Source organism: Armigeres subalbatus, chromosome 3 (assembly GCF_024139115.2).
Source record: "Armigeres subalbatus isolate Guangzhou_Male chromosome 3, GZ_Asu_2, whole genome shotgun sequence".
NCBI classification, from domain to species: Eukaryota; Metazoa; Arthropoda; class Insecta; order Diptera; family Culicidae; genus Armigeres; species Armigeres subalbatus.
In genome coordinates this window covers 425,714,482-425,737,650 of record NC_085141.1, presented here as the reverse complement: position 1 = coordinate 425,737,650, position 23,169 = coordinate 425,714,482, and the positions used below count along the sequence as shown (strand labels likewise).

The following is a 23,169-nucleotide window of genomic DNA, read 5'->3' as shown; positions in this document are numbered from 1 at the left end:
AGTTGGTGGTTAGCTTTGATAGCGGAATGTGGTCAAAGGGTTGCGGTTAAACATCGACGAACGAAACGCTTTCAGCGGTAGTAAATTAGTAATTCACGCTCAAAATCAATCGGTTCTGGTACTGAGGGGGGGTGGTGACTGGAGAGTAAACGGGAAAATTAGAAGAAATACAGAAATAATGGGAAACTAAGGGTCGGGTGAGAAACCGAATTTTTCCAAATGAAAAGTATAAAAACGAGATGCACGAGATTAATGTTGCGTCAATCAATCAAAGTAATATAAACGTTTGATCTTTGTTTCTCTGTATTCGTTTATCGCCAAATTTTCGTTAAATTTTGAAGTTCCTGGATTGTTTTCTGAATTTCAAATGTATAGAATACAACTTGTGTAAGTAATATATAAATCAAATTTATATACTGTATTCTACTTTATTGTTTATACCTATTATGTGCTGATTATTGTGAAGTCTTTGATCTTCATCAATATACTTAAGATCGCCAACATTAGTACCTATTAGCCGGCCGGTTGGGATGTTGGAACCTGGTGGATATAAGAGATTTGAGAGACCTTGACTAGTCATTGTACCACTCGTGCTCATGCCTCCGGGATGACTGCGTGAACTTCTAAGACTATGCAAGCTATGAATGGAACGACGTTCTTCTAAATCTTCTAATGTGGATCGAAATGCACGTACAACACGAAGCTGGGTCTGCAGCCTAGTAAGGCCACGGATCCATAATATCTGACCTGCACGGGGTTTCTTGTCATTATCCATCGAGTCGTAACGCTCCTCGCCGAGTCGGATCGCTTCAGTGTACTCTGCCTCGCCACGTCCCCACGCCATCTTCTTGGGCATCTTGCGAGTGGGGATTGTTGTGACGATCTGGCCCCAGATCAGCGTTCCGAGACCAAAGAATACACTCCACAGCCACTGTTCGATGTTCAGCGCCTTGGTCGAGAATGCCACCTTGCCGTATTGGATAATGAAGATTTGCGACACCAGGGTCACGATCCAGATGCTGTAGAAGATCGGGTTCGTGAACAAACCCTCGAAAATGTTTCGTTGGCCGTGGATCTTTCGAGCGTTCAACTCGTTGAACAGTGTCATGAAGACAAACACGTTGAAGATGATCGTGAAATGTTGTGTCGCTTCTGAATTCAATGGTTGGCCTCGACCCGACTCAATGTCCAACAGCCGATCACCGACGAATAGGAGTCCGAAGACGATGATCAACTGATAGACAGCTTGACCCAGGATGTTCTTCATCATTGTGCGTGAGATCAGTGGTTTCGTTCGGCCGTACGGTTTACGCAACAATAGATCTGCCGTCGGCATTTCGGTGGCCAAAGCCAACGATGCCAACGTGTCCATAATCAAATTCATCCACAACATCTGTACGGCCTTCAGCGGAGAATCCTGCACGGCACAAGCGCCGATGAACGCCACAATAACAGCCACCACATTGACCGTCAGCTGGAATTGTAAAAACTTGGCAATAGAATCGTAGACATTCCGTCCCCACATGACGGCCTTGACGATACTGCTGAAATTGTCATCAGTTAGAATAATATCGGAAGCTTCCTTTGCCACGTCGGTTCCGGCAATCCCCATGGCGAATCCGACATCCGCCTTCTTCAGAGCCGGACCGTCGTTCGTACCGTCACCAGTTACGGCGACCACCTCGCGATTATCGGATACCTTACTGTCGATGATACCTTTTACCAAGTTGTACTTATCCGTAGGCGACGACCGAGCCAATACCCGCAGCTTTGGCCACACCTTGTCCAGCAGGTGCTGTTGAATATCTCCATTGCTGTCTCGAATGCGTCGATTGAACTCCTTACCCTCCAGAATTAGGAAGTCATCCTGAGGCCGAATAATACCACACTTGGTGGCAATCGACCGCGCAGTGTTGATGTTGTCTCCGGTAACCATACGGACGGTGATGCCTGCTCGCTGGCACTTTCGGATAGCGTCCGGCACTTCCGGCCGCACTGGATCTTCAATACCGACCACACACAAACACGTTAGATTGCTCACGATGTTCTCCTCGTCGTCCCAGTTAGGCTCTCCTTCACAATGCACTTGGTTGATCTCAGCTTTTCCGGGAACAAAATCTCTGAACGCGATACAGATGGTTCGCAGACCGTCGCAGGCCATGGGTTCGATCACCTGATGCAGCAGGCGCTCTTGCATGTCACGAGTAAACTTCTCCAAAACTCCATCCTGGCCGTAGATGAAAGAACACTTCTTCAGAACAATTTCCGACGCACCCTTGCAGTACACACGGTAGCCGCCACTGGCTTTCGGAATAACGGTGCTCATGGATTTGCGTACAGAGTTGAAAGTGTACACACGGGTGAACGAGTCTTCCGGGTGCGAGTCTCGAATGGTTTGGTAGCTCTTTCCGAGACCCTGCACGAACCCTAGCAGGGCACATTCTGTCTTATTACCGACCTGTTGCAATGGATCTCCCGGGTTGACGCCTGGCATCAGACACGTGGTATAGGCCGAGTTGAGCGAAATGCCCTCGATGATCGATTCACCCACTATCCGCGGAACATCGGAGAACTTGGGCGTAACTTTGCAGAGTTTCTCGCAGATGTACGATTGGACCACGGTCATGCGGTTGGTGGTCAGCGTTCCGGTCTTGTCCGAGCAAATGGCAGTGGCATTACCCATGGTTTCGCAGGCATCCAAATGTCGCACCAAGTTATTGTCCTTCATCATTTTCTTGACGGAGTAGGCAAGCGAAAGCGTGACGGCAAGCGGGAGACCCTCCGGTACGGCAACGACCAGCACTGTCACACCGATGATGAAATGCTTGACCAAATTGTTTGCGTACGAGTTTCGCCATTGTTTCTGTTCGATAACGAAGGTCTGGATGCAAAACTGGATGATGAGAATGATCACAGTGAGGACAGCAATCGTCGAACCGGCATAGCCGATCTGAATGGCCAGTTTGGTAAGTTTTGCTTGGAGGACGGATTTTTCCTTGCTTCCGTGACCACCTCCGCCGTTGCCGGTGCCGGTTTTACCTTCCTCAGCATCATCGGAAGTAATGGAATCGACGGTCGTATGAGATTTCAGAGCAGGATGGTGACTGTTGTTGGTGATTTCATCGCCGTCCTTCAGTTTCTTATCTTTCTTGGCATCCTTCTTCTTTTTCTTGGCGGCAGCTTCGTGCTCATCAACGGCCGCTCCCAGCAAGGTGAAAATGATACCTGCTTGGGAGTTCACACCAACAGCTGTGACGACCATCTTTCCGCTGCCTTCCATAACGTGCGTGCCAGACAAAACCATTGGATCCGTCAGTTCGCTCTTTTTCACGTGATCCGATTCACCCGTCAACGAGGACTCATCGATTTTCAAATCGTTACTCTGAATCAGAACACCGTCAGCCGGAAGCAAGTCACCGTATTTGATCTGGCAGATGTCGCCCACCACGATCTCACCGATGTTGATTTGTACGGCATCGCCACCACGGATTACGGAGAACTTGTGTTCGCCTTCGATTCTCGACTGTAGCCCTCGGAATTGCTTCTCCTTTGAATAGTCATTGAAGGCCGTCACAATTACGACTACAAATACCGACACCAGGATGGCCAAACCTTCAATCCACGAGTAGTGCTCTTCCTCCTCCTCTAATACAGGCTCGTCATCGTCCGCGGGCTGGTAAAAGGACAACAGCAGCGAGATAATGGCAGCAATTTCCAGAATGATCAACGTAACGTCCTGCAGGGCTTCCCACACTAGCATCAGGAAGGACTTCGGTGGTTTGGGAGGTATTGTGTTGGAACCGAACGTTTCCCGCCGGTGCTCGATGTCCGCTTTCGAGCCACTCAGGCCATCGTTCGGGTGGGTGTACAGCTTCTTGCAGATTTCGTGCACACCGCCGTATTCGTTCAATATCGACACTCCTTCCCGGCCTCGATGTTCCATGATTTCCCGCAGATTCTTCAGCGAGATCTGGTACTGTGCCGGTCGTCCGTCTATCGTCGCCATCTTGGTTTTTTTTTGTTTTAATTAAGGTTCTACTAACTTCGATTTAACTTACTACTTATTTATGGTTGGTTGGTTGGATTTGCTGGGGTGCCGCTGATTTTCGCTTCTGTTTCGACTACTCGAAAGCAGGGTTGTGTCTGTGTTTCGTTAGTAGACTTGCGATTTTCTTAATAACTAATCTTTTTCCAGCTCGCCACGCACTAGTGGTCGCGAATCTAGTAGTGGTAGTGGTAGTAGAACATGTAGTACTAGTATTAATTTATCAATCTGTTTATGTCAAGTTAAGTTATGTTCCTATGGTTGTAAAATTCCTCCCTTCGTCGTCGCCGTTTTTCTCCTGAACGCTGTGACGGGGGAAGATTCGCCCATTCGTTGATGCCCAGCAGCAACGATCGTGGGGCTAGTAATCAGGTGCTAGTGGTGTTTCAACTCCAATCTATTCCGTCGATTTCTTCTTCTTATTTCCTCCGATTCTCAAGAACAGAAAACCAAAAACCGCAAATTCGATCACACTTCTAACTAACTGCCATTGTTTCCAATTGATTCGGTGTTCAGCAATCGGCAATCCGCTACTATAAAATCACGCGGATTCACACCGGGCCTTGAGCCTTCCAACACTATAACACCATTTCACTTTCTTCTTCGCGTTTTCTTCTTCTCGACGAAAATTCCGTATCGATTATGGGAAATTGTCTTTCCTCCTTCTCTTCTTAAGGAAAAACACACACACGAGCGCACTTTTCACGGCCGCCGTCCTGATGCCTTTCTCGATGCTGGCGCCGTCCGCCTACCAGGCGGTAGAGGTGGCGTCGGTCGCGGCGGCTGGGCGATGTTTGTTGGGTCCGATTGTTTGCTATCTCCCCGCGCTGGCCGTTCCACAAGTAGAATACACTTGGTCGGTCGATTTTTATCTGGAAATGGAGTAGAAGAAAAGGCACGAATTGAAAAAATCAATCGTTACATCATTTTCGGGTTGGGCTTTTATGAGCGAAAAGGCGATGCCATGCTGTGAAACTGGATTCAATGGAAACTACGATTTATAATGGGGTCAACATTCCCGGAGGAAAATTTGATAAGCAATGGTACATTGGTTATAAAGTTCTTAAAGAAAGATTGACTCAAATTTGACAATAATTGGCACTTATTGTAGGTTCCAACCTGAACGACGTTTTTGAAATATAAATTTGAAATAGCAAATTGATGTATTTTGGTGATATGTAATTGCCGACATTTCCCATGGGAAGCAAACGTGCTTGTAGCCAAAAAACCACAGACCGGAATCATCAAACGCAATGTCTCGCTGCCTCGAAATAGCACGTAACAGAATGTAGCAATCAAACCTTGTTGACCAAAACAAATTAGAAACGGCGATAAAATTCGTATAAAGCTTGTTTAAGTGTTTAGGTTTACATCTTTGATCTCAACTGAGACTCGTACGTAACTCTACTTGAACATGATAATAAATGTAAATTTAAATCTGCTTGTCTATTTATACTATATAGATTATTGCATTATTCCTGATGAGGTTCAATATTAATTCGTACTTATCCTGTCCACACGAGAATGTGATCAAGGTATATATGTTAAAAATCTTTTTCAGAGTTACCCATGTTTTCAAAAACAGTTAGTTTTTAGAACAATGGTTATATCGCATAAAAATGTGTTACGTCCACATTGGTTTTGGATGATCTAACTAACACAATCTAATTATGTTTACTGATGCCAACGTATCTAAAGAAAGCCGCCACATCTTAAGTGAGCTTCTATTATTCAAACAAAAACCATGATAAACTGAAGATCACATCCATCACAACTTTTTCCCAACAAATTCATGTCTAGTAATGCAAGTTTGGGAAGACCTTGGAGTTTTGTCTCCACTGCTTGTACCCATCACCAGCAAGTATATATCCCCTCACATTCATCTCTGAATATCCATCCGAGTTGGGAAAACCCCCTAACCATGCTGCCGACGGACGGCACGGCGGCTCCAATTCGATTAAGAGAATGAATACATGCACAAAACTACAAGTCACTAACATCTTCGCCTGCTAGCTAGCTGCTTAAATATTCAATTCAAGCAAATTTCATTATCCAAAAAAACATCTCATCCTTCTCTGTAACCACCCAGCATCCGTGGAAAGATATCCGATACAGGCACCAAGTGGGCGGTAGCTTTATATTTTTGCCTCTGCGACGAACTATATGTATGCTAATATGCCGCCCGAAGAACGATGAAGACGACGATCCATGCCGTCTCCGGGACCAGAACAACACAAAACACACAAGACTTTGGCGTGGCTAGTCTTCCTTTGATCTTAAAATACATCCACCTGCAAAACATTTTCCGAATTTTCATTCCCCCCATGTGAGAACAGTTCCGACGACTCTGCTCGTAGCCAGCCACCAATGCGATGCCGAACTAACCACCCACCTGGCATTCGCCCATCACACCGTTCATGACGTCCTTCAGACACACTGACGTGCCCTGATGTACACACACTGGTAGTTAAAAACAGTCAGCCAATAAATTTCGAACGCCGTAAAGGAAAAACCACACAACCGCTCTCGATCGAAACAAATCGCCTACCATTTACCACCTCATCGCCAATGGCCCCATCATGCACAGCGCCAGTAGGGTTCAGTTTCAGTAATAATAGCTTCACTTCTATCCAATACACGCACCAATCTTCGACCCCCACCCAAACGACAACCGACCGACATCTGAATCGACTTCCACACAAATCGATCAAAATAGCCAAACCGGTAGAACACGGAGCACAGAAAAAAAAATCAGCACTAAATTATGGCGATTGATGAGTTACCTTTCACCCCCTGCTTCCGACGGGAGACGACTAATGCACTTTCCTCACGAATCAACAATCGAACGAAAAAAAAACTCAGGACCGCCAGAAGATGGGAAAACGTTCGCTCTGAGACCCCTGACAACCGACACCCGAGCGGACGCAACCCGGACGATCGCTTATCGCACAAGTGTGTAAAACTAGTATAAAAGCTGGAAATCCTCGCCCGGTTCTATTTATAATGTCATATCGTATCGCGTTTCGATGGTGTGCGAGCGTAAAGTCTCAATTACCCATCCCGCTTCTTTGCCGCATTGCATCTTATGGCACCAATAAAGGCTGCGTCCCCGTACTAAACGCCGGAGAGCGGGCGAAGGGAGGGGCGCCTACCAGCCGTCCAGCTGATAGTGTGTTATCGAAAAGTCCTTATCGCTCATCATCCCCTTTGCTGGCCGGCGATGGGCCGTCGGGCGAAAATTGTTAACAATAAGTGTCGGTCTCAGGTAGGAGGAAATGAATCAGAATTTTCAGAACATGACAGTGATATTTTTTTTCTATCTCCGAGGAATTGTTTCCTTTGTTAACTTGATCAAGGCTGAAATTTCCAGAAATAAATTTATTTCCTCAACTGAAGTAGGTATCATAATCCGGGGAAAAGTTCATCAACGGTGTAAAACTGATCACTGTCAATTTTTTATATCAAAATTATACGAAATGAAAATCAAATTATTAATCGATGCGACTCGTAAAACTGTGCATATCGTCAATCATTAGGCTAGATGTACCAGTTGTGGCTATAGCACCAGTTGTCGCACTAGTGCTTTATATGCCAAATGGCCAATCAAATCACCGCAAACCAAGTTCATATCGATAAAGCATATTCATATGATACGATAACACCTTTGATCTCTTCCAAAACAAGCAAAGCATAATTGTAAAAATTGATTTTGCTTAATTTTTGACATCCTTTGCACCAGTTGTCGCACTAGTGGTCCCTATTTGGCCAGTCCCATAAGAAAACAATGGGATTTGCCAAATAAGGAACCAAAAACAAGAATAGTGCCACAACTGGTGCATGCGTTCCTATTATGGATTAATTAATTTTGAGGCTAATAACAAATTTTATTGTGGTTTTCACAGCTGTTCTAAGGAGCAGGAAGCAAAACCTTTCCCTTGATGTATAAAGTTCACCCACATGCCTTTTACTTATTTTTTTAAAAAAATAGTTGTTCTTAAGTATGGCGACAATTGGTACACCCACCCTACGCCTAGATGCTTAAGTGATCATGCGGACTGTACTGATACAAGTGTATTGCAACTCATGTCGGTTATGTTACTTTTGTTTTGTGTACTAACACGGATTATCTGGAATTGAATCAGCTTTCCACCATATTAATCGTATTATAATTACGTCATCTGCAAACCCGTAGATTTTTACACCAGGCGGCAGTTTCAGACGCAGTACTCCATCGTACATGATGTTCCACAGTGTTGGAACGAGAATCGAACACCCAAAGTTGTTTCAATCGGTTTAAGTCCAGTATCAGCGTCAACAATAATATTCAGATTTGACAAACTCCTCAAACTCACTAGAGGCAAACAAAATCATCATCAGCAAAAAGCTGCGTTCGCATCTTCATGAATGAGTGGACAAACAGAATGAGGAGAAGCTGAGCAAAAACACATGCGAGTGGGGCGTCGGATGAAACAGCACTCATTAAGCCTCCGGAGCGACGCTTTCTATGGGACGAAAATCTCATTCAGTCTTTGACACAGAAAACGGAGTATTCCTATGTGATCGCCAAACTAATAACAGTCGCAAATCCACTGGAGGAAGCGTGCTAATAACTGTTAACCAAAAGCTTAGAGTTCGCTCGATCGAAAAACATTTCTAGAGCTGTTTGCAGCAAGTATGAACGGCAATCAATTTAGTGGACCGCAAATTATTTATCTGTACAGTATACCAGATCGCACACGCGACAAGGGGTTAATGGATGCTCATTGTCGATCGGTTTCTAAAATGATAGAGGGCGCAGCCACTACCGACGAGATCATCATTTTTTGCGATTTCAGCTTGTACAGCATATCGCAGAACCTGTGGCAATGGCTTTCTGTATCCTGACCCGGAGAGTTCTACTCTGCATCCGGTCGCAACTTCTCTTCTAGACAGTTACAGCCTAGCAACGTTCAAGCAAATCAATAATGTGGTCAACGGAAACAACAGACTCTTGGATCTTTTCTTCGTTACCTCACGTGATGTAGCTCCATCGATCAGTCGTGCCCCATCTCTGCTGTTGAAATCATCAATACATCACAATCCTCTAGTTTTCATCCTCGATAATCAACTTCCCTGTAATTTCAGTAGTAGGAAGCATGAAACAGATGTGCTCAAAGGACGATATACTACCTTGAACCATCTTTATGAGAGAACAAGTAAACGTTGTTTCTTGCGCTACCAACAAGGTATTCAGCGCAAATTGATATTTAATCCCAAATGTCAATAAGCAACGTAATGAATCCGGACTACCATCATCAATGACCTGCGGCGGAGAAACTGGTTCTCTGTAAATTATTCCGTTCAAAATTCTCCGAGGTTTTTTCGAATGAAATTATAAACGACGACGAACTGACTGACGAAATTAATCTTGCGGCAAGCAATGTTCCTCTCCATGACCATGCGCTTGGTGCTATTAACGTGGCTTAGCAAAGCATTGGTGATGCTGCTAATCAATTAAAAACCTCTTACAATCATGGACCTGACGGTATCCCATCTGTGTTCCTCAAGAAAAACATTGAGTGCCTTGCAGGTCCTTTTCAAAAATTGTTTCAACTATCACTTTTTGCTGGAGAATTTCCCACTTGATGGAAGACAGCTCACATGTTTCTTGCCCATAAAAAAGGGAACAAAAGCGAAATCAGTAACCACCAACGATTGCCACAATTTTGTGCAACAGCTTCAAGTATTTGCCGAGTGGTGCATCCTCAATCTCATGGGATACAGTCCTGGAAAATGCTCAATAATCAACTTTACGATGAAGAAAGAACCAATATATTTCCAGTACAGTTCACTGGGACCAGTAATCAATCGAGTAAATAATGTGAAAGATCTTTTGGAGTTGTTTTAGATGCCCAACTTACGCCAGCACATTTCCTATATAGTTGATAAGCGTCCAGAGCGCTTCCCGACCAGTTAATCATAACAAAATTTTATCACAATTATATCAATATGTGTTACAAACAACAAAACTTGCAATAATTTTGTTATAAAGTCTCTGCCAAAGATGGAGGAAAAAAAATTTCATGATCGCCATAACATGATTATAACATAATGTGTTATGTTTATTTGTACCGCAAAAAAAATTGCCTACATTTTTGGTAGATTGGAATTGGAAAAAAAAAACGAAGATACCACCTACAGTATAACTTGAACCTACATTCAAAGTTGAGCCAGCTTGACAAAGTTAATGAATAACATATTTAGTAATATTTTTGTTAAAACTAGAAGAGATTTTGTTACAATTTTTGTTATTTTAACTACTAATGGTACATGTTCTATAACAACCGCTGTTATGAAAAACTACTGTAACAAAATGACAAGGTCTGATATAAATCTGTTACTATCTACTGGTCGGGATTGGCTTTATCTTCCGCATGACAAAAAACTTTTCTGATAGATATTGTCTGAAGTCGCTTTACGCTTCACTTGTTCGATCAACCCTGGAGTACTATTCGTCTCACTTCACGAATGGTACCGAAAGATTGGAATCTGTTCAGCAAGGGGTTCCTACGATTTGCTCTACGGCGATTACCATGGGGAGATCCATATCGCCTACCCAGGTACGAACCAACTAATAATTCACCTGGAGCCTCTCTCACCAGGAAAAGACAATCCGAAAGGGATGTTTATTGCTGATGTGATGGGCGACAGAATAGACTGTCTGGTCATCCTGTTGCAGATCAGTAGTAACGTGCAACCTTGTGCCCTAAGAAACCAGTAGATGTTAAGACCACCATACCGTCGCACGAATTACGGAATGAATGGAGCAATTATTGGAATTCAGAGAATATCATTCTTCGATCATAACTTGTCACGTCAAACACTCCGCCAAAACCTCTTTCGCTAGGTAGTTGAAATTAGGATTCTAGATATAAAATCAATATTATTATTATTATTATTATCATTGGAACTAAAGAAGCCTGTTGATTTACTCAGAGGCTGTTTTGAGTGTAAGTGAGAGTGAGTGACGCACCACAACAAAAAGATGAACTGCTAGCTCGCTCTTATTTTGCGACGCACAAGCTCAGGTTAGATGATACTCATTGTTGTGAGTGTTGATGCTAAATTCTGCTCGGCGAGGTTCAGGATCACAAGCCTGGTTTCATACTTGAAGTAGCTATTCAGAATCCTGCATAGATAGTCGGGAACCCTTAGGCGATGAACCTACGGCGACGGAATAAGCTGTGGAACCACAGATTGTTTTTTTAACGTTTTTTTTACATCTCATGTAATTAAGGCACAGTACCCGACACCACACTTATTTACACCGTAATTATACAATTAATCCTGTGGTGAATTTCAAACTCACCACATGTTTTTTCTATTCCCATTTCCTAATTGGGAATTTTGGTGGTGCGGGTCCGCCGGCAGACAGCTATAAGGGTCTTAGCAGAATTATCGACGTGGAACAGCTGACATCCAGAGAAAAGTTCCGGAGAGAGACGTCTAATCTTACGAGGGCGACGACTGCCCAGCTTCCACTATCAGACGAACGACGATTTACGTTGTGGCGAAATAGCTGCCGATGGTTAGTCAACGAGGAAAGAAATATTTGCATATTGCAAAGGCCGTCTGTAGCCCGGCCCTGTAACGGTTGTTCCGAATGGCCACAGCTTACGAACGTGGCGTGCTTGGCGGTGAAGAGAGGTTCTTGGAAGCTAGATTTGAATATCCGATGGGCGGCCCACCAGGGAGGATAACTTCATGCCGCTGTGGAAGTTTCAACAGCCGGGTCCTGAAGGATTGCTTCGGATGGCCGCAGATCGGTGAATGACGAAACTTTGTGCGACTAGTACGTTTCGAGTGGCACATGAGAAAGGAGCGGTTGACGAATCCAGAAGAAAGGACAACGCTGGATTGTCAGCTCACAACACTATATGGCAGGAAGATTGGGTCCCCGGTTTGTCATTTAGAAGTTGCTGGCTTTCACTGCATGGCAAGATAGCGTCGTACTCGACTGGGACTGTATTATCCCAGAAACGTGTCGCATTACTTTATCAAAAAATAAATAAATAAATTACTCGCTATTGAGACACAACTTCACCTTTTGACGGCATGGACTCAAGGGAGCTGCTACCCCCAGAAATCTAGCTATCGTCATCCTATTCAAAAGTGGACTATGTTGTGTCATGTTCCCTTTGAACCATAACCGTTGCTTCGGCTGTTAATCAACCAGCCCTTCTTCATCACTACTACCCGCGTTGCTAGCAAGGAACGCTAGCTGTAATAGGGCTCTAGAATTTCGTCCAGTATGCAATGAAAGTCGCTAGTCTAATATTTACACTATTTTTTATTATTCCACGGCTACAAGGTCAAGGTCCTCGTCACGAACGATGGGGAGTTACTGTCGGTCGAAAATTTCACGTCTAGCCTCACAAATGACTCTAGGAAGGCAGAACCTTCTGGGAGGATCTAGCGCATAGTAGAAAGCATCTGGTCCTCTCTAGCCTTCAAATCATGGTTGGGAGTGGTAAACATTTTTATATACCATTCATTCCGCGAAGCAGTCAAAGAAAAACAAAGCTCTGGCAGCAGCGTACATCGTCTGAGATTTTTTTCTATTTACCATTTTATAGAATCTTGTCCTCAACATCTAAGTTACGTTTTCGTCGGGAAGACAGATTACAATATAATTATACAAACAAACAAAAATGAATTTGTATTTGTATTTAATGTATTTGATTTGCGCATTGCTTTTTGTCTACCGCAATTTGGTTGCAGTTAGGGTGGTCGGTATCGGCTATTTTTGTCAAAAACCGGTATTCGGTATTTGATGGAGCCAATACCGGTAATACCGGTAGAATTCCGTTTTTTTGTGAAAATTTCAGGTAGTAAAATATAAACTTTTGATTTGGACTTTTGGATGAAAAACAATAATTGTTGACAAACTTCGAATGTTAAAATCATTGCTTGTTGAGCTGGACAAAACGAAACCTAAGTAAAGATTACATACTGAGGGACTCATCTCCCAATCCGCAATGGATTTTGTTGGCAATGTTGCCAACTACTGAGAATGCCCACTCTGGTTCAATCGAAGTAGGACGAATGGTTTCAAGACCGTCGAAAATCAGTGTCAAATACTTGCCCTTAATCCCTTCCGATTCACAGTAGGAAAATTCCTTTACGGATTGTATGCAAGGATCCTGGCGTCAACGTTTTTGCCACCTGCAACGCAAGTGTTTTGCTCAGCAACAGTCTCTTCACAAGTTGTTATTTAACCAATGAACCAGAAAAATTTCCATAGTTGCATCTTCTTCGTACCGATCGTTAGGTATGGTCGTTGTCTCAGTTTCAACGATCGCATCAGGAATGCTTTTAGACGCTTCAAGATCCCATACGCTTGCTTAATCAAAGTAGCTCTGGATGCCTCGAACAAAAAGTCCAAAATGATTAACTGCTTCACGGCAGAATTTTTCAAAAAAGCAAAAAGATCGGCGTATTTGGATCGTCTCTCTTGGATTCATTCCTTAAACGCATCGAAATATTGGCGGAAATTTCTGTGGCTTGATTTGATAATTGTTCCAACGTAAACTGGAACACCACGTCGGCTTTATATAGAGGGCAGAACTCACAGAGCAGTAGTTCCACAACAGCTTGAACAAATTTGAGGGCTTGAATTATTTCAGCGTGCCCTGGCATCGGCCACTAATTAAAATTCTTTTTGGAATTCAGAACGGACATATTTTTGCAGAAAATCGTTTTTCATAGTTGATCTCCGGAAAAGAACTACTACGGCTCGTACCTTTTTCACAATTTCATACATTGCGGGAAAATTCTGGACGATATCAACGATGTTCATTGAAAAAAAAGTCATTCGCAGTTTGACAAATGACTAAGATAATGAAGCAACTGGTATGATTAATGACGATGTTGATCGATTTTTGTTGTAGCGTAAACATCGTCAATGATGATTATTTGGGCAAAGTTACTCATGCGCGCATTTAATTGTTGTATTTTTTGCTCGATGAGTCTTTACTGCTTGTAACCGAATATTTGTCCCATCTATGCTGGATTTCCTGTTTAAATGGGACAGATATGCGATTACAGGCAGTTGAGCTGATATAAGTAGGTGAAAAATTGTCGAGATTTTTTATACTGTCAGGAAAATTTGAAATACCGAAAATACCGGTTTTTTCCGTCTCTAATACCGGTATTTTCGGTACCCAAAATTGGCCGGTAATACCGGTTTCGGTACTACCGGTTAGACCACCCTAGTTGCAGTATTCATAGCCTGATTTGGTGTAAGATTCAGATCCTATTTAATTTGGGAACCCCGAATTAAATTGTGCCAAGTGGCACCAGTAATATAGAGTCTGTGTCCGGGAATCGTTTTTATTTACAATTTTATTGCCTATGGTATGACAAACAAATTTTTTTGCCTATGGTACGCTGACAAACAGTATGAATCAGAGGCCCAAGGTGACCTCCTTGTGAAACACCGGAAGGTGTTGCGAAGCGCTTTGACATGAGTTTCAAGTAGGCAGATAGGAGCAGATAGTAGGCAGATAGGAGCTTCCAAATAAATAGGAGCGTAACCAGTTGGGGAGCCTTTTTATTGTTAAATCGTGAGGCACTTGAGGCACAAAAGCTTTGGAGAAATCCATGTAAACACTATCGACCTGGCAACGTTTATCCAAGCAGGAGTTGAGCGAGCTTCTTCTTCTTCTTATTGGCATTACATCCCCACACTGGGAAAGAGCCGCCTCGCAGCTTAGTGTTCATTAAGCACTTCCACAGTTATTAACTGCGAGGTTTCTAAGTCAAGTTACCATTTTTGCATTCGTATATCATGAGGCTAACACGATGATACTTTTATGCCCAGGGAAGTCGAGACAATTTCCAATCCGAAAATTGCCTAGACCGGCACAGGGAATCGAACCCAGCCGCGGATCAGTTCGTGGAGACTTGGAGAGTCAGTATAGTAGGTAGACAGTCTTGAAGAATTTTGCGAAAAGTTCGGCAGAGACGGAGACGGCTGATGTGGAGATATCACCGAAAGACGTGTGTTAGGACGCAGAATAGTCGCGAAATCCGGGTCTGGGTCGTGTGCGGTTAGTGAGTGAAGAAATCAGTTCGTGATAGGACGTGTTTGTAATGCAAAATTTACACATTTCATAAACATTTCGGTCAATTCTTGAATCGGTAGCAGGATATATCGCTCTCAACGAAATTACTTGTGATTTTCCTGGCAAAGTATTTAAAGATCTTCAAAATTAATTCAATTATTGTGCTCACCCCGGAGATAATAATTGATAGAATTGTGCACAAATCGACGAGAGAGTGTCAAATTTTGGATTCCAAACACACAATTTAGAAAAATGATGGTTACGAACCAGTGACGGGAGAAGTCATTTCATGTCATGGGACTAATTTGATTATAACTTTTTTTACAAGTTATTCACAATTATGTTTTCCATATAAACAGGTAGCGCTTAAAGGAGCCGAAAACTGTTCCTAACAGGAAATTTCTCTGAATTTGAAATTGGCAGCGTGAGAACCGGATTAGTGTCAAATGACATTCCGAGACATTTTTTAATTTCGCTCTCAGGGCTCACACTTGAGAATAATGATCTGTTCGACAAAGTTCTATGACCCTTTAAGTACTACAACAAAAAAATATTAGGAAATTAGTAATAGCAATAAAAATATAGCTTGGTACAAAAAATCATTGTTTGCACCAATTGCCATTCAGGAATCTACTAATTGCTTTAAACCTATTCCGTAAAATTAAATATTAAAGGAAGGTGGGGAAACTTGATCTCGCCCTGATTTGATGAGGGGTTGGCTCGCAAAAATATTTATTTAGTAGATATGTATCATAGAAAGAGGGTAAAGTTTCCCCAAATTTCAAGATTGCATGCGCTGTCGAGTTCCATAGCAAGAATCGTTCACGAATACGCACAGCAAGTCAGAAAATCTACGTTTTTTCAAGGAAAAATATTAAAATATTTTTAAAGAAAATCATAGAGCAATTATATTTTTATCAAAGTTCTTGGAGAAGAATCAATTTCCCCAGAATATTTTCAAATTTGATTTTCGACAGCACTCCAAAAAATCGACTGTGTATGAATAACAACAATAACAATAAGAAGAGCCTGTGCGAAAAACGAATGAGTTTATTGATTTTTCGCTTAGGTACATCGTAAATGAAAAAAGGGGATCAAGTCTACTCAGTCTCCCCTATGCAAAACATTTTTCCGACGCGACACTGACAACAGTGACGAGTGTTTGAAACAAACAAAAAATGTTACACCCGTATAATCCACAATTGTGTTTACAAAATTAAACCATTCAGTATGCTCATTACAATTTGTCGCCGAACTCTTATCACTGACCCACAGTGTCAAGATATCTGAACATAACCACCGCGCCGCGAGTAAATGAGAGAGAGAACGAACGGGCGGGCGACGATGCAACGCTGACTGATGACGGAAACTTTACTACACGAATGTGTAGATAGTGGCGCTGCTGATGTGTTTTTATCTCAGTTTGTTGGTTCAATTCTGCAGGCTTTAAGAATAATAATGGCAGGCACCATAGGCAAGATACATTTGCAGCAGACCCATTAAACGAGGAAACAAACAGAGGCAGAGCAGGGAATAATGATAATGATTTACGTCCCGTGCGTGTACGTACTTGTCTGCGAGAGCTCGCAACTCACTAGCTGAAGAGCGGTAAAGTGGCGAATCCGGGAGACAGGGATGATGATGGTCGAATGAATTCAGGATGTGTCACGTGGAATTAAGACAGGGTTTACTTTACTCAGTGATGGAGACGCTTGGTTTGTCATAGGAAAGGAATGCACCAGAATTGATTCCATGTATTGACTGTTTGATGGGTTCGTAATAATCATCATTGTAATGATAAACAGTGACAAACAAACTTACATGAATGCGGTTAGAGACAGAGGATTGCCTAATGTACCTAATGAAGATATATTAGACGAAATGGAATATGTGACCCTCGGCTCCAATAAGGATATTTTGCGCGGATTTATTATGTAACCGGATTAAAGGTCTAACAACATGTAAGCGTAAACATTCACTATTGCACTATAGATATGTATAACACGGAGGTTTTATCAACATAAAGTGTGCAGATTGTATAGGATAGATAGAAATGCCAGCAAAACTTTCAGAATGGAACAAAACAAAAAACACGAAATAGCTACGACGCATGAATCATGAACTGTACCCATAATTACAACAGAGCGGATGTTGTGCGCAGGCAGACTGAAATGAATTCACTAGACAACAGCACTACACACTTTTCTCCCGTCATAACGTCAACTTTGCCAATATCGGTATAAGCATTTCAACCGAGTTTTATTCGATTCCCAAACTGAAAGGTAATGTTTGAGGATCATAATCTCGACAGAACAATTCGATTGAGCTGATGTTTTGCCTGTAGATTTGATATGATTGAATTTCCAGGTAAAAAAAGCGGTTTTGTAACATTGATCAGCTTTGAGCAGGTAGCCCCTAAAATATATCCTCTACATACGATACTTGTAATGTTAATATAATACCATGCTTTGGATAATTCTTTGATATTTCCACATCAAACAGAGTGTTTCAAGTCCAGAACTATGCTGAGAAATGACATAAGAAGCAAACATTATCTATATGATAAGTTGAAGACAAGTGTAAATACATAAAAATGATAAGGGCACAAAAACCCTGAAAATTATCTAAATTAGGTGGGTTGAAGGCCGCGCCAGTGTATGGGTATCACGAATCCAACTATCTTGGGCTTTTATCCACTAGATAAAAATAAATGACTGCTGAATTAAATATTGTTTGGAAAACTAAAAAAAACAAAGACGTCAAAAGTAAAACCCATAAACTTCACTAAATCACTCAGCATTGAGTGAAATAGTCGCTAGTTATTCCTTCTGCACATGGGCGGATCGCATTAAAATTCATCCGCATTTCCCCTTACTCCCCTCTTGCTCGCAACAGATGCAATCCAACTTTAATTGCAATTCAATCGTCTGGTTTTGTGCACTGTTCAAAGGAATATGTGCATTGCATTGCAATCGGTTCTTTGATATTTTAAGCGGCACTGTACGAGCTCGACGCTAAATACATAGAAACGGGCCCGAATGCACCGAACAAAACTCGTCAAATATGCAATTTCAAACCATACGCCTCTGTCTATTGCGCCAGTCAATAAATGCGCGAAACATGGTCCGTCTGTTAGGAGATTTGTTGCGGAATTGAATCGTCGACAATAGCAGTCATCATTATCTTTATTGCTATGCAGCAGAGTGACAGAACAGAGGAGAAATCTCCCCGGCGCGATGGTTGTTGCTGATAAACTTTTTTTTGGCAATTATCGTCGCACGTAACGTCCGCAGTGGACAAACAATACGAGCTCAATCTAGGAGATTCCGAGATTAAATAGAATTATAAAGTAATACGTACGTGGAAAATGCGCATAATACTTGAAGATGATGATTCATTTGAATATCTTCTGGATAAATTACTGCATTCCCCCCGGAAGAGGATTCTACTTCCTGCTTGATACCCCATTTGCGCTCAGAAACATTCGCTGGGCAATGGGTGATTAATAATCGCATAGAATGGGTTCCTGATCCGGTTTCAACCGATACAAGATAACGCATATCTAACCTGTTGCGCACTCCTGCGGAAAGCGTGCGACCGAGATTTACACGTTTGTGATAGGTGGTTTATATCGTGCTGATAAGCCGGCCCCGGCAATAACGGCCATTGTCGGTTGTGACATTCTGTTGGCCATCAGAGGTTCCGCAATGACCTCGGCGGAATGAGCGAAGAATCATAGCATAAACACATTTGTATTCATTTGTCATAAAACGAGTTAATACAATCCCATTGAATTCCAATTTAACTAGTTTTATGACAAGTGAAGACATTCCACTAAAAAGCTCAAAATAATTTTCTTAACATTTCTCGCGCTTAGTTTCATAGGGGCGTAACTGTATTGATCGATTTTTCTTCGTCGATGTTTTCTTTTAATTATTGTACCGAATTGCGCTAGTTTGTCGACGATTCAATGGCTTGGTGTGATAAAGGATGATTGTATCTTGTACCAGAATCAATAATCACGGTTGTAGCTTTTGAAACAATTGAGTTATTAATAAAATATAAAATCGATTAAGAAAAATCGATCAATACAGTTACGCCCCTATGAAACTAAGCGCGAGATTTGTATTATTATGGTACCAATCATTATGATACGCATACGTAAATGTTATACAGTGTCATGACATAAAATATTAAAACGACACGGCACAAAATATCAAAAACTATCCAACTCGCATTACAGACATTTGAGTTGTCTTTGAAGAAAATTAGAAACAGAAACATTCTTTTAAAAAAATGACACACGGGTTTACTCAAGAAGGTTCTTGAGAAACTTCGATTTGCTTGAATTATGGATTCCGATAAAATACTTCCAATCTATTTGAAAGTTCAAGCAATGAAATATAGAAATATAATTTATTTGTAGGAATTTATGATGTTTTGTTTTTTATTCTTATTATTTTTTCTCAAGATTTTATTCTTATTATTTTTTTATGTTTTTTATGTTATATTTTTAAAAGATATAACATTTCGATGGAAAACTTGAACAAATGTCATGAGTTTTGACAAAAACTATCAAGCACTCAACTCAACTCAAATCGATATAGAGGTCGACGCTGCAATCAACTGAATGATTGACAGTTAGGTAGAAAAAAACAACACGAGCAAGATCGGGCAGATTCGACTATCACTGAGAAAAATGGACTTATGATTTTCAATCAAACGCCTTATGGAAATTTGCCACAAGCAATCGGAATAAATTTCAATATGTTGCCTTATAAATTATGACTTTCATATAAAAAAAGTAAAGTGCGACAGACTGGGTTCGAACCATGGACGTCGGTTTGGGAGGCCAGTATGTAGACCACACCCCATCGACGCTTGAATACTCGGGAAGGTAATGTTTATGTAAATGAAAGATAAAACATTTCGCTGGGAAAGTGGAACCAATGTAAAAACAATACGTTTCTTGAGTTCTAAAAAAAACCATCAAGTTCGAACTAAAATCGATCTAGAGTGCGACGCTGCAAGGTCAAAAAAAAAACAACAATCGGACAGGTTTGTCTAGTAATAATAATAAATAGCAATACTTGTAACACAAATTTTTTTCAATTTTCCTTTTTTTTTAATAACACAATATCAATATGTAATAATATTTTATAATTTTCATGTAACACATCGAGTGATATTTTTGTTGAAATCAAAACATTTTTAGTAACAATTTTGTTAAACTAGAAGACATTTTGTTACATTTTTTGTTTTTTTAACTACTAATGCAGGGCTAAAAGAGATGAATGACGTTCAAAATAGTGACTCTAGTGACCAACGATGACGAAAAAAGTGACCAAATAATTTTAGTTTTTTATCATTATTTTGATGTAACACATCAAGTTTTATTGTTGTTGATTTTATGTATTTTTTTTATTTCATACACGGAAACAAGTGCATACCCACAGGCATGAATAAAACTCAAAGGTGCAGCCCAATCGGGTTGTACACAAAGGTGACGTAGGACTACGTAGCTATTCGAAAATGATGGTATTTGCCATAATAATTTGTCTCGTTTTATCAACATTGAGTAAACGGCTCGGAGGCCAACTCAATCAAGAAGTCGATTAGTAGCTCCCAGCTGTATGTACTTTGAGTCTCTAACCGTGGAATTAACATGACTCATCGGCCGCTAAAGCCACTCAACTGGCTTTCAGTCGGGGACATCACAATCCTTACTTTGCCACGTACGCTTACATCGCGGGTGAAAACCAAACGTTGCAAATAAAAATAGTTCCGTTTGGTTTCACGCCACTGCTTATTTCTTCTTTATTTCGTCAATTTTTGAGGATGATGTCCTCCAAAAAGGCCTTTATACAAAAGGTTGATCCGACAATCCGATATGAACTTTCTTCAAAATGCAAAACTCAATCGGAACTAGCAAATTTGATAGCGCATCGGAGAGAGATGATGCAGTAAATTTGAATGGATGGAATCATTAACAGCAACCAAGCTACCACGCCAAACCCGATCCCACCGAAACAATTCATTTTCGCAATAACCTCTTTTTTATCATAAAAAGTTGGTCCTGAGAAGAACAATTTTTCATTTCGCAAGGCGACTTTCTAATAACTAACTGCATCCAAACGCTTGCCGGCACCTTGCGTTGAAACTGTCCGATCGCCACCTGATGATTTTTCGCTCAGCCTCCAAAATTTGGAATAAATTTTTCGCATTGCCACTGCCACCCCACGCTTTCGTGCTGCTGTGTCCGCTCCGCTGCATTAAATGTCGAACCGCTCTTTGTGGAATCCCGATCAAAATGGCTCGCGCGCGCCGAACAGCAGCTTTCTTGTATTTAATAAATTAAACCCGTAAGCCCCGCCTCTTTGTGATCTGATATGGGTGTTAATGTAATGTGCACTCATAAAGATTAATGAAGGGGCGGGGCTAACGGAATTACTTCATTAGATATAAGAAAGCTGCTTTTCGGCGCGCGCGAGCCATTTCGATCGGGATTCCGCAGACAACGGACCGTTCGAAGAATGACAAATTCTAAGAATCCTATGAAATTTTCTCGCAAGATTCTGAATTTGGTTATGAGATCAATCGTAAAGAACGAATTTGATAGCGCGTCGGAGGGAGATGATGTAGTGACTTTTAATGGATGGGATCGCTAACAACAACCAAGCTACCACACCAAACCCGATGCCACCGAAACAGTCCATTTTCGCAATTAACTCTTTCTTTTCATAAAATGTTGGTCCTGAGAAGAACCAATTTTCTTTTCCCAATGTTCCTTTCCAACTAACTGACACCACAATTTGTAATAAATTTTCAGCATCGGCACTGGCGGTGCGGGATCGCCACAGTGCCAACCTTTTCTTCATATGAAATTCTGGTTCGTTGAGGTTGAATGATCTGCAGCAACACATCGAGCACCACCACCAATGCGATGGATTTTCTTTGAAAATGTTATTAGCGCCTCCGTGATGCTGTGTCCGCTCCGCTACGATCGCTTTGATGCGTCTGCTATGCGTAAAATCTTGTTCAAACTGAGGATTAGATCCAAACCCGCAAGTGATTGATTTTTGATGTCTGTGCTAGTGATGCATGTACGTTATTGGTTAGTTTACCTATTTCCAAACTTTATATGAATTTTTGATAAAAATAATTAAAAATCAGTATTTTCATACAAAGAAGCGTTGACTCATCCTTGATCGAATGGTCCAAAAAAATTGAAAATCCATCGAGAAACGGCTTAGATATTAAAGTTTAAAGTCTATCATATTTTCGTGACGGTCCCCGATTTTCGCAATCGTAAAGTGTACCCCAATATAGAAAACACAGACGTAGTCCTACGTCAAAAAATCATGAAATCATGAATCAGGTCAGTTCATAAAACCATGATTATAATTCATGATTTCAGGAACATTATTCATGGTACTAGGCAATACTCATCAGTCGACAATATGCATAACCGGTTATGCTTCGAACACTCCATTCCCAAGAAGTAAGAACGGCTGAGAGGTAGCACAGCAGTGGTTTTTAATGAATTTTCATGCACATATTTGGAGCATGCAAAAAGGCGTAACAATCAATCGATCTTACTGTTCTTTTCAATCGAAATAAATATAAATTGTAAAATTGTAAAATTCAGTTGAATTTCGAATGCAATTTTACAAGTCGATGAATTTTCAAAACAATTTGCTATGTTCTTCCCAGCAGCTCGGAAGCTTCCTTAAAAGATACTCGGAAGCCTCCTTTCAAGAGGTTCGGAGGACTCCTTTCAAGAGGTTCGGAAGGCTTCTTTCAAAAGGTTCGAAAGCCTTTTTTCAAAAGGTTCAGAAGTCTCTTTTCAAGAGGCTCGGAAGCATTCTTTCAAAAGGTTCGGGAGACTTATTTTAAGAGGCCCAGACGTCTTTTTTCAAGATGCCCGTAAGTCTCCTTCCACCTTCCTCCTTCCCGGAAGACTCCTTTCAAGAGGCCCGGAAGCTTCCTTTAAGACGCCCGGAAGTTTCCATTTAAAGA

General features: G+C 41.5%; 1 protein-coding gene across 34 annotated transcripts in view; it reads right to left on the bottom strand.

Moving 5' to 3' along the window:
• Window positions 1-23,169, bottom strand: part of LOC134227416 (plasma membrane calcium-transporting ATPase 1) — a 239,585-nt gene that overhangs the window by 47,041 nt on the left and 169,375 nt on the right. For 22 of the 34 annotated variants that reach the window (XR_009983669.1, XR_009983670.1, XM_062708866.1 and 19 more), the window contains one exon: window positions 442-4,917. Coding sequence is in view for 32 of the 34 variants with exons in the window: in XM_062708866.1 (XP_062564850.1) it covers window positions 442-4,006 (3,565 nt within the window). In the remaining 2 variants the exon portion in view is untranslated. Of the gene's footprint in view, window positions 1-285; window positions 4,918-6,437; window positions 6,458-6,593; window positions 6,721-6,828; window positions 6,997-23,169 lie in introns of those variants that run through there. The other 12 variants (XM_062708895.1, XM_062708897.1, XM_062708892.1 and 9 more) reach the window with 9 other exon arrangements.